Source organism: Sycon ciliatum, chromosome 8 (assembly GCF_964019385.1).
Source record: "Sycon ciliatum chromosome 8, ocSycCili1.1, whole genome shotgun sequence".
NCBI classification, from domain to species: Eukaryota; Metazoa; Porifera; class Calcarea; order Leucosolenida; family Sycettidae; genus Sycon; species Sycon ciliatum.
Genome location: NC_088650.1, coordinates 6993599 through 7006062, shown reverse-complemented (window position 1 = coordinate 7006062; position 12464 = coordinate 6993599). Strand labels below are relative to the sequence as shown.

The window sequence follows — 12464 nt, the reverse complement described above, 5'->3', positions numbered from 1 at the left end:
CCCCAAAACACACACCATTTGAAGGCGCAAACCAGCAAGGCAGCGATGAGACAAAATAGAATGGCAGAAGTGGGTGATCATGAGCTTACAAAGAAGTGTAGGTATGGCTTCACCTCCAGGAAGCCAAACTTCTGCAGAAAGTACCGTCCCGAGTTGGGATAACACTCGATCCAGGAGTCAAATTTGCACTTCTCCAGGGGCACCTTCCTCTCGAAGCTATCCCCGTCCAGCTCTTTGAGGAAGACAAACATCATGCCTGAATATCCGTAGTAGTTTGGGTTGATGTAGAACAACCACTCATACCTGCGCACATGCAAACACACAAGCGCACAAGAAGAAGCACAGTACTGAATAATTACAAAGGCACGGTGAAAGGATCGCGTCACCTGGAGGATAGCCACTGCTCAGACCTTCTTGGCAAAAACAGCAATGAGTGGACCATTTCTTCGGATCTGTCACAGCTCTGCATTTTACGCATCAGGCACCGTCTACCACCAGTTGGCACATATATGTACAGTCGAATGTCACTTATCCGACCACTTCGGGAATCAGGCATGTTGGATGACTGGATATGTTGGATAACTGACATCACTTGTTATGTGCATATATGGCTGGATTTCACTGATTTATGTACACAATACCCAAATATATTCATGCATATTCATGAATTGCTCCATGTACACATACATGTACATGTACATGTTAGCATACTTGGCCACATCTACTTCAAGTAAATGCACATTACACCGTATAATATTATATGTAGAAAGGAAAAAGACATTATGGATACGAGTTAAGAGTATCCATCTCGCATCCATAATGTCTTTTTCCTTTCTACATTCATTTATGGCTCAACATCCGAGTTTTATAATATTATACAAAATGTTTTTTAGAATTTTACTGTTGACCGTCATAAAATTACCACTCCCTGGCTTGTCGGATAACCGACGTGCTCGGATAACTGGCGACCGGATAAGTGACATTCGACTGTATCAAAATCAGGGTCAGGATATACGGTGGACATGTAAGAATCCATGAGGAGTAGAGAGAAGCCTTGTACAGTAAAACCTGTCAAGGCGACCACTCGGATAAGGCGACCACCTGTCCTAGAAGACCACTTCAACCAGGACCAAGGGATGCTATTCCAGTCAAATGGCCCTGGATAAGGAGACCACCTGGTAACAGAGACCACGTTTTGAAGGTCCCTTGAGCGGTCACCTTAGACAGGTTTCACTGTATAGAGAAGCTATGTAGTTGACAACAGTTGACTTGACCCGCCATACAGACAACAGTTGACTTGACCCGCCATACAGACAACAGTTGACTTGACCCGCCATACAGACAACAGTTGACTTGACCCGCCATACAGACAACAGTTGACTTGACCCGCCATACAGACAACAGTTGACTTGACCCGCCATACAGACAACAGTTGACTTGACCCGCCATACAGACAACAGTTGACTTGACCCGCCATACAGACAACAGTTGACTTGACCCGCCATACAGACAACAGTTGACTTGACCCGCCATACAGACAACAGTTGACTTGACCCGCCATACAGACAACAGTTGACTTGACCCGCCATACAGACAACAGTTGACTTGACCCGCCATACAGACAACAGTTGACTTGACCCGCCATACAGACAACAGTTGACTTGACCCGCCATACAGACAACAGTTGACTTGACCCGCCATACAGACAACAGTTGACTTGACCCGCCATACAGACAACAGTTGACTTGACCCGCCATACAGACAACAGTTGACTTGACCCGCCATACAGACAACAGTTGACTTGACCCGCCATACAGACAACAGTTGACTTGACCCGCCATACAGACAACAGTTGACTTGACCCGCCATACAGACAACAGTTGACTTGACCCGCCATACAGACAACAGTTGACTTGACCCGCCATACAGACAACAGTTGACTTGACCCGCCATACAGACAACAGTTGACTTGACCCGCCATACAGACAACAGTTGACTTGACCCGCCATACAGACAACAGTTGACTTGACCCGCCATACAGACAACAGTTGACTTGACCCGCCATACAGACAACAGTTGACTTGACCCGCCATACAGACAACAGTTGACTTGACCCGCCATACAGACAACAGTTGACTTGACCCGCCATACAGACAACAGTTGACTTGACCCGCCATACAGACAACAGTTGACTTGACCCGCCATACAGACAACAGTTGACTTGACCCGCCATACAGACAACAGTTGACTTGACCCGCCATACAGACAACAGTTGACTTGACCCGCCATACAGACAACAGTTGACTTGACCCGCCATACAGACAACAGTTGACTTGACCCGCCATACAGACAACAGTTGACTTGACCCGCCATACAGACAACAGTTGACTTGACCCGCCATACAGACAACAGTTGACTTGACCCGCCATACAGACAACAGTTGACTTGACCCGCCATACAGACAACAGTTGACTTGGCCCGCCATACAGACAACAGTTGACTTGACCCGCCATACAGACAACAGTTGACTTGGCCCGCCATACAGACACATAGACAGTATAGATGGAAAGAAAAATCAAACCTCCTGATCCCCGTGAGTTCTACAGTGATAGCAAACAAAATCCAACCTCCCATAACCTCATGTGTGCACAGTGGAGAGTGAAATCCAACCTCCTGAGCCCCATGTGTGCACAGTGGAGAGTGAAATCCAACCTCCTGAGCCCCATGTGTGCACAGTGGAGAGTGAAATCCAACCTCCTGAGCCCCATGTGTGCACAGTGGAGAGTGAAATCCAACCTCCTGAGCCCCATGTGCTGTACAGCGGAGAGTGAAATCCAACCACCTGAGCCGCATGTGTGTGTACAGCAGGAAGTAAAATCCAACTTCCCGTAATCTCATGTGTTTCACAGGTACAAACACCTCGGTCCACTGGCTGGCTACAGCATGCTCACTCTCTTACCAGCAATTCATATCCGGCTTGGGTATGAGGAAGCCTCCCACAAAGCCAGTCACGGAGGTGATGATAGGCGACAGCTTGAAGCCAAAGTTCGGATCAATGCAGATGATGAACTCGGCAAATGCAGTCCACACCATATTGAGAGTCAGCGAGAAGGCGGTGAGCTGAAAGTAGATGGAATAGTCCCACGACCCGTACGGCACTGTCATCATATACAGTATAGCGGTGCACAGGACTATTGCCAGCGAGCAGGGCATGGTGAGACGCAAAAACGTCTGAATCACCACCTCCCAGCAGCTGCCAATGCCGTCTTGCTTCTCCAACGAGAATATCTGAACACGGACCAAAGACGGGAAAGAAGAGAATGGTTCAAGTGTCCAATGCTAATTTGTGACAATGGCAACATTGATCATGCATCTCCAGGTGCTGGTGGTGTATACCCACAAGAGCTGTGATGGTACCGCTACCGGCATGTATGCAGACAGGTTTAACAATTGTCACGATTTCAGTCCTCTGTTTTCCTAAGTACAAGGGAAGGAACTCTGTAAGTACGCACTCTGATACGACATACTCTTGCTTAGTACGGACATTGCCCGTAGCACAGGTGTATTCACCCATGCTGAAGTATGCTGGGATAAGAAGTGCCTTGGACACTAAGTACAGTATCCTGCAGCCCATGCCGGGGGTACGTCTTATCAGTGTTCTACTGTATGTGACCATGTGGATCACAACTAAAGCAGTGAAACTGTCATTTGTACACAATGAGCGTGTACTGAACTTGATCACAATATAACAGGATTGTCAGGTGTGGGTTGGAAATCTCTTGCTATGCCGCCAGTAGGCACCAAACCGTGCACAGCTCTTGCTCTTTTGTTGTTGCAGCCAGCAGCGGATTTCTCCCTTACGATGATACGACTGCACATGTGTCACAGTGCACATGCCTGCAGTGCATACACCCCCCCCCCCCCACACACACACACGGATGTAAACACATGCACGCACACACACACACACACACACGGCCCACTAACCTCCAGCATTTTACTCAGATGACCGTGCACGGCCGGAAACATAAAGATAGAAGGTGCAAAGCTCCAGATGCAGAATGTTGACATTAACAGAAGCTTCTCGCTGACCTGGAAATACGCAGAGCCTGCAAACATAACATACACCAAAGCTCAGGGACACCGTGCATGTGTTGGCTCAAATTGGGTTGTGGTAGTAGTGGCAATGCATGGTGACACTCAGTGAGGCCTCGATAGAAGTTACTGCTAATTCCTTGACCTTTGGAAAACGATTCAGTAACAGGGTACACAACCATTCAATATTCCGTGCACACTCTGAGACGCTATACGTCGCCTGCATGGAGCATTCTGAGCATTGCTATGCTCATTGCCACCACTCTGTGAGCCCATGTACATGAACCTGATGTGATAGGTTTTCACACCAGCTGAAGATTTGAAAAGACCAAAGGAACTCCAAGTACTGATCTCACGAGGCACACAGTGGGTAGTGGGTGCGTTCGATTACTGCAATGAATCGATCCATGAATGGAATTTCGTCGTTCGATTTCAAGTCATGACCCATGGCGGCGGTTCGGAATCCATTCACCTTATTCACATGGGGTGATGTGAATAGCCGGGGGCTATTCATGAGTGGATTCGACATCGAACGCACTCAGTGTGGGAGCATACAACGCGTGCCAGAAATTCTCAGCTACTATACAGCAAGACCCTCTAACCCGCCTGCCTTACCAAGAGAAAAGGCGTAGCCAATGTAGATCAGTGGAAGGTAGAGTCGCTTCATGTTGGTGTTTCGCATCGACGCACGGCTTTCGTACACGAAGATGCGACTGAAGGAACCGGCACGTGGCTCTGGTCTGTGCATAGATGGGGAGTAGAAAAGTGCAAGGCTTCAGAATTTCACCAGATCAGACTTGTACAAACCTGCATATCATATAGCAGTGTGCATGTTTTACTTTCACCTTCACAACAGCTAACACAATGAGATATCACAGTCAAATTGGATCAGATTCTGGTTTCGAAAATCAGATGGCTTACACCAGAAAATACCTCCAGACTCTGCCTCAAGTTACCTAAGCGAAAAACATATAATTGGTATGGGTTTTTTTTTAAATATGCGACGCGGAGACAGTAATTTAATTAAGGCTATGAATAAGATTAGATGTGCAGTCATCACCAAAAATTGTCACGAGAAAACGCTATGATCACTCTACACTGGACTTCCTGGTGACGAGTGTTTGGTGATGACGGCACATAAATATCTTATTCACAGATTTTGTGAAGATTAAGCACGGAAAACATGTGCTGTTCACTCACCGCACTAGCCCCAAGTCACTACCCTTCTGTGTGAGCCCCTGATCGCGTGCTATCTCGATGGCATTTCTCATGTGGGCGGCTTCTCGTGTGTTCTTCTGATAATGCTCCATGATGATCTTACGATAGCGCTCGTTGCTCAGAACGTCGATGATGAAATCTTTTGTGAGAGACACAGATATGCAGACAGGGAGCCATATTATATAGACAAACAAACAGACGGATGGACAGGTGGACAGATACACACACACACACACACACACACACATCAAGCAAGCGCTTAATTCTCCAAACACTTACACACCAGCAAGGCCCAGCTAGAACATCCAGACCGTACAACAGTAGTAGATAGGCAAACCACACAACAGGGGCAAGACTTGTTACTGACGAATCTTCACATTTCGACCATATTGGTCTTCTTCAGAAACTGGTGGTGTGTAGTTCGGTCTGCCTACTGTTGTACATGTACGAGACAGATAGACAGTGACTACTGCGCCTGTACCAGGATCTACACGCGAACTTAACCCTTTGGAGTCCGTAACTTTTTTCCTTCCGCAGAATTTGTGGCAGTCAAGAAAATGCGGACTCCATTTCCAACATTACTTTGGTTCTACTCCACCGATTTTGAAGATCTTGGGCTCGTTGGAAAGCTCTTGATGAGAAAAATACAATGAGCGCAAACTCGCCAAGAGCACTATTCATTGTCCGCAACAACGCGCCCCAAACGCGAGTCCAACTCCAGATCTGAGACGAAATCGGTCTTCTGTAGCCATTTCACTGAATGTAGCTCGGAACTGTTCAAATGGTTTCGAGTAGAAGCTTACCTTGCCGTGACTTCGCGCCGCGCCACTCCTGGCACGTGCGGCCTGTCATGAAGCTGGGAAAATCCCTTTTTTCACGCACTGCTGACTCGCAGCACGCAGCGCACAAAATTCGAAATATTTGATCACTCGCCGCTCACTCAAACTTCATCGGAGAGACTTCGGACCTGTTCTAAGCGATAGCTGAGAGTTTTCTCTACCATCTAGACCCTTCGATTGTTGCATTTGGTCTAGATTTGGCCGAGAACCGAAAGTTTGACTGCGCCCACATGCATACAAAATGCCCATGGTTCGAAATCGAACCATGGACTCCAAAGGGTTAAGTCGCAATATCAGTGCATTTGCCCTGGTTGACGACTGGACTCACCTGCTGGATTCTTGTCCATCTTCTTGGCTAGGTCTTCGTCCTGCAAGGAGGCACAGATGGCATTGGCGAACAGCTCTGGGGCAGCCTCGGGAGACCCATAGTAGGCGAGCTGCAGGTAAGCAGAGGAGAGAATTAGGGGTGAAACGAGTATCTATTTTGACCAATCGATCACTCGTTCATAATATTCGATCGAGTATCCGATTATTTCGAGTATTTTATCAAAATTCAAAAGGGCTAGATTTGTGAGTTCTCCACAAATTCGGGAAGAAATTATCTGTGAACATAAAACAAAAGTCGCCAACGTCTTGTACAGAGTGTAAAGTAACGATTTTCATCAGTACTTTCATATCTCAGAACGGTAACTGACGTTACTTGCCGTGGTGATTGCATCGTCCAAGTCATAAAATACTGACTCAAAGGCATGCATTACACATGTATACCAGTGGACGAGCGGTACAACAAAAGTTTTCGAAAAATAGAATGCCAATATTAAAAATAAAAAAACAAACAAAACAAAAAACGATCGAGTGCAAAATTTCGAATACTCGCTCGTTTGAAATTTTCGAACGAATACTCGAATATTCGAACTAATCGTTTTACCCCTAGAGAGAATACAGGTGAACACAGCCATGTTGGTGGTCATAGGAAGACATTGGCCAATGTGCGTTACATCAAAGAGCAAACTCAATGTTTTTATCCTGTAACACATACAGTGATTCTGTCTACCATGGGTGTGAACTGCAGAGCTGAGCAGCTGATGTCACATGACCGAGAAAGGGGCCCAGGAGGAGCAGTGCCTACATACACGATAATAGTAGGTCCTGGCTTCTCAAGCAGTCATGTGACCAGGGCCTTATTTGGCAAGTCACTCCTTCCTCTCACCTCTCCCTGGCACAGCAGTACGATGATATCAAACATGTGGAAGATCTCCAGACGTGGCTGATGTATGGTTACGATCACTAAGCGCTGCGACTCGGCCAACATTGCCAGCAACTTCAAGAGCTCCATGGATGATGTGGCGTCCAGACCTATAGGTAGAAACGATACAAGCACAGCCATCTCACAATGTGAGTCCATGAGGTGCTAAAAGGCCAATGGATCGTGACAATGTCATTGACCGCAGAGTATTAGAATAGTCTCGGATGAAGAGCCAAGGATAAATTTATAGAAAAGAAAAAGGACCAAGGAACTACAAGTTACACTATAGTGTCCACTAACACCACCAGTTACTTGGTCCTTTTTCTTTTCTATCAGTATTAGAATGGTGGTGTAGATATCAGACTTGGAGGTAGTGAAGTAGAGTAGCCAGGCCTTCGGCTAGACCAAGTTACTGCTAAGCCATTAACTTTATGACTGACTCACAATTTTGTTGACTGCCCACGGCACACAAGCTGACGCCACATTAAATTTCATCTACGTAATTATAGGGCTTGCCAACATGATGCTCAATTCGGCAGCCCTATTGCAATTTACACCCGTCTCCAGCAGCCAGCATTCTATACATGCCCACCGGAATCGGTCGGGTTGGTCAGGTTATCACCGGACCAACTTTGTGGCCACCAGCGCAGGTTGAATGCCGAGGAGGGTATACTTCCCCGACATATCAAACACAACATACCAAAGACTATTGTACGACCGACCAGTTGAAAACTACTTCCGGCGGTCCTGCTATATACCAATAATACCAATCTTCTGATCAGCGGTAGATCTACTAGAGCCTAGCAGAGTGGGCTGTGCGTGTTTCCAGGTGTTTACCTGAGGTTGGTTCATCCAGAATAAGCACCTTTGGCAGCTCCAGCATTTGCAGTGCGACACAGAGACGACGTTTCTTCAAACACACGCACACACATGCAAGGACACGATCAGCAACGGCACCATTGTCGCTTCAAACATTGCCGCACTGTCTTGGCAAGTGCTTTAGCGCCGAATTTAGGTCCCTGGCGCATTGCAACACTTGCACGTCTTTCATAAGCATGTGATTTCCTTAGCCATTTTCTAGGCAAAGCCTTCACCACCACTTTACTGGGTCGTGATCAGGTTAGTAAGTGCAAAGTAAAGTAAATCAGCACACGAAGCACAGAAGCCATTATAGTTTCGACTAGGCCTTTCGTACCATTACTCTTCAAGTCGAATGCAGTGTGGTTTAAGCCGCAGCAAGAAGTTCTTATAATTATATAAGTCAGTAAAATCAATCGACCTTGGCAGTACTTGGTTGCTGTTGAATGAAGCTATATCGTCTTACCTGTCCTCCGCTGAGGCCTGCACCAGTGCTGCCACCAACGACCGTGTCAGCCACCATGCTCATGCCAGTCTGCATGCACACAACACACACACACATACACATTACTGTACACACACTTGAGAGGAATCAAAAGCGTTCCTGCTGTAACTCTCAAGTGTATGTTCTAGGCTACGCACCTCGGTGTATTAAGCACTGTCACGAGCAACCACAACTCCCTCTGAGTACACATTACTGTATATGCCCGCCAGAACCGTTGGTAAGGTTATCACTGGACTAGGGGTGAAACGAAGGTCTCAAATTCCCATTCGAACCTTCTTTATTAAAACGAACGAAGGTGTCGAAGGATTCTTTTTTAGCATGATCACGGAAACGCTCAAAAATCTTAAAAATAAAAAGGGGGCAGAAAATCAGAACCCAATACTTATATTGTATGTGCAATTTGTTTCTGAATCTGGTGGTATCAATGTATCCATTCCAGGTAAGAAAATACTTTGGTAGAGCACACAACTTTAGATAGAGGCAAGGTTTCAACATACTCTTGATAGAGGCCATACCTAATACCAAGAGTGCATAAACAATGTTTATGGACTCTTGCTAATACCTGTTTGTGAGTCAATTGTCCATATTTCTGACAATTTAGATCAGTGGGATCGTGTACAGACTTGCTAGCCTTGGCTTTTGTGACACAAAACGACAGGAGTACTGCTCTAGTGTACAGCCAGTTGCATGCTTGAACAACACCAAAATGGACGGAAAAGAGCCATATTGCGTAGTAAATATAGGATGCCCAACTTCATCAAAAAATTGTCAAATCTGGACATGTACTTTTCGCTTATCTGCTCGCATCCACTGGGTGCATTGGTGATTGAGAGAAGAGTGAATAGTCACTGGGTGAGGAACTTCACCTGCGTCGATGATTCCAGGCCATCGCTGCGCTCCCTCTCGCTGCTGCTGCTGGGAGAGTGAATACTGCAATGGCTTCAGCGATGGACACTTTTATATTCGATACAAAAAATGAGACTACACTCGTATCGCTGCTACAACTTTCTCCAGACACCATCACTAGCAGATATCGACGGCAGCTACAGCAAGCTATATTCCTGGTACAAGCAAAACTGAGCGAAAACACGATCGAAATCGCAAAACTACTCTCCTACTAGTAGTTAGTATCGCAGAGCGCCAAACACTCGACGAATACAATCAAAAAAGTCATCCATGAGTACACCATGGTAGATCTACACACCAACGCAAAACGGGAACACGCTGGTGACTGGAACAGGGCCAGTTCTTCACTGACTTGTCACTTCTTCAGTTCCGGTGCGCACGCGGACCGTGCCCCTACTTGTAGTACAGCATATCCTAGTGCATGCAGCACATCGCACAAGATCAATGCATTGATGCATGCACTAAACCCGTGTCGACCTTCGTTCGAATCAAAAACGAAGGTTCGTTTCAAAGGAAAACGAAGGTCCTTCGAACCTTCGACTACTTCGTTTCACCCCTACACTGGACCAACTTGTTTGGCCACCAACACAATCACGTTTACTACTGTGGAGAGCATGTGTACCCGCCATATCATACACAACTTAGGATGAAAGGCCATTAGGAGGAGGAGGCAGAGGAGGAGGAGGAGGAGGAGGAGAAGGATGAGGATGAGGAGGAGGAGGAGGAGGAGGAGGAGGAGGAGGAGGAGGAGGAGGAGGAGGAGGAGGAGGAGGAGGAGGAGGAGGAGGAAGAGGAGGAGGAGGAGGAGGAGGGTGGACGGTTCAAAGAAGCATAAGAAGAAAAGAATATAAACTATGGTGGTATCTGTTAGAGGCAGAAGCAATGGCATGGAGAGTGGCATGCAAACACAAGCACTAAGCAATGGCATGCAGTGTGGCATGCAGACACAAGCGCTACAACTTGGAAGATTGCAGACATTCACACAAAAACTAGCTAGACACGAAACTCACTTCGGCTATGACCTGCTCGACACGCATGAATCTCTCCTCGTTGGACAGCTTGGTCGGCAGGCGCATGTAAGCGGCGAATGTCAGATTCTGGCGCACGGTGAGCTCCTCGAAGTAGGGCACGGCCAGTTGCAGAACATAACCCGTATTACGGGTGTAGGAGCTGGCCACATTTTCAAACGGTCGACAGTTTATGAATATGTCACCCTGGGGGCAAGAAGCCATCACGCACAGCAGATAAACCAACACACATGGATTCACATGCCAATCTTCTCTATACCGTCAGGTGCGGTGAGAATACCCTCCCCTTGCCTTGAAGTACATGTAATGTGCAATAGAAGGGTTTAGAGGAGACATATCGTTAGTAACAAAGAGAGGACTAGTTGGTCGGTTGGCTGGCAGGTTGCTATATTTTATATAACTTTGCCAGAATGAACAGGCACTGCTGACTTCTTGCCTGGACAAGTGAATAGTCCACGCCCTCACAGAATGACGAAGACAGGAAAGAAATCTTGCATGATCTTGTGAATATAGAATATTGGACATTCGATCCGTTTCCATGGAGAACATTTGCCCAACTGTGACCTGCTACCTCGTGGACGTACCTGGATTCGGCCGTTTTCGTTATTCCGTCGGCGACCCGTCAGCAGGTCCAGGAAGGTTGTCTTGCCGCTGCCACTGGGCCCCATGATGGCGATCAGATTGCCTGGGTTGAAGTACGTGCTGATGCCGTGCAGGATTTCCTGGCGGTCAACAGAGGGAAATGGTATGTTAAGCTGCCTATTTTTCCTAGGATATATGTAGCTCGCCGCTATACGCTGCATCTGCCACCCTGGTAGCTCAGGCATGGTGGTGGCCTGACCCAAGCGAAACTTCCTAAGCTGATTGTGTTTCTCAAGACTATGGTATAGCAGGTTAAAACGGAAAGTGTGAACTGTTTTTTTTTTTACATGTGGATGTGATGTCAACACTAGTATTACTTTTTCTCAGTGGTTTCCCACTGGGTTATAACAGGCACCAGTGCACAAGACAAATCAAGAACTAGACTGATGGAAAAATAACTGAACACAGCTGATCCAAGGTGCTGTGATGGATCTGGGTCTTTGGTTTCAGCGCTCTACACTTACAACAAAAGCACAGGCAGCAGCATAAAAGGGTGTGTACGCATGTGCCCCCCCCCCCCCTCCCCCAACACACACACACACACACACACACACACACACACACACACACAAACAAGCCTTTGATGTGAGTTTGGTGGGTCGACTATTGGCTCAACTTTTCAAGCGGCAACAAACTCCACGTTCCACAGCCCAAGCGTCGACTTACTGTTTGATAGGAGCTACCAGCGCAGCCTACACATCCATCCCGTTGAGACATGTTGGCTATGCTAGGTGACAAGCTCGTGTCACGGAGCAAGTTGCCGTCCATACCAGCACTTGGACCATTCCCCACATCTGTCAGCATAGACAAAATGAGGCACGTGATAGATTTTCAGCTAAACTATCTGAAATAATCTTCGCCTCACATCCAGTTGCATGGATACGGTCTTGTATCAGCTACATGTCTGGACATACCCTGACCAGCCACATGTTGCGTATCACAAAGCCGCCCTAAAACAGATTGGTGAATACTCTGAAGTGCTAGGGTGAACAAGAATCTATATCACTAGACGTTCTTGCTCTACGTATACCGCATACAGAGAGACATGGACAACTAGGGCAACAGTACATGAATTGAGGGGTATTTGCCACTACTATTTGGCTGCAGCCAGATTTCACTATCCGCCG

General features: G+C 47.0%; 1 protein-coding gene across 1 annotated transcript in view; it reads right to left on the bottom strand.

Moving 5' to 3' along the window:
• LOC135823078 (uncharacterized) overlaps nucleotides 1-12464 on the bottom strand; it is a 28729-nt gene that overhangs the window by 9994 nt on the left and 6271 nt on the right. Inside the window, exons 4-15 of the mRNA XM_065335910.1 lie at nucleotides 12004-12131; nucleotides 11280-11417; nucleotides 10678-10881; nucleotides 8723-8791; nucleotides 8236-8308; nucleotides 7363-7508; nucleotides 6481-6589; nucleotides 5296-5452; nucleotides 4711-4835; nucleotides 3988-4109; nucleotides 2960-3288; nucleotides 90-303 (exon numbers count right to left, since the gene is read on the bottom strand). Of these exons, the coding sequence (XP_065191982.1) occupies nucleotides 90-303; nucleotides 2960-3288; nucleotides 3988-4109; nucleotides 4711-4835; nucleotides 5296-5452; nucleotides 6481-6589; nucleotides 7363-7508; nucleotides 8236-8308; nucleotides 8723-8791; nucleotides 10678-10881; nucleotides 11280-11417; nucleotides 12004-12131 (1814 nt within the window). The remainder of the gene's footprint in view (nucleotides 1-89; nucleotides 304-2959; nucleotides 3289-3987; nucleotides 4110-4710; nucleotides 4836-5295; nucleotides 5453-6480; nucleotides 6590-7362; nucleotides 7509-8235; nucleotides 8309-8722; nucleotides 8792-10677; nucleotides 10882-11279; nucleotides 11418-12003; nucleotides 12132-12464) is intronic.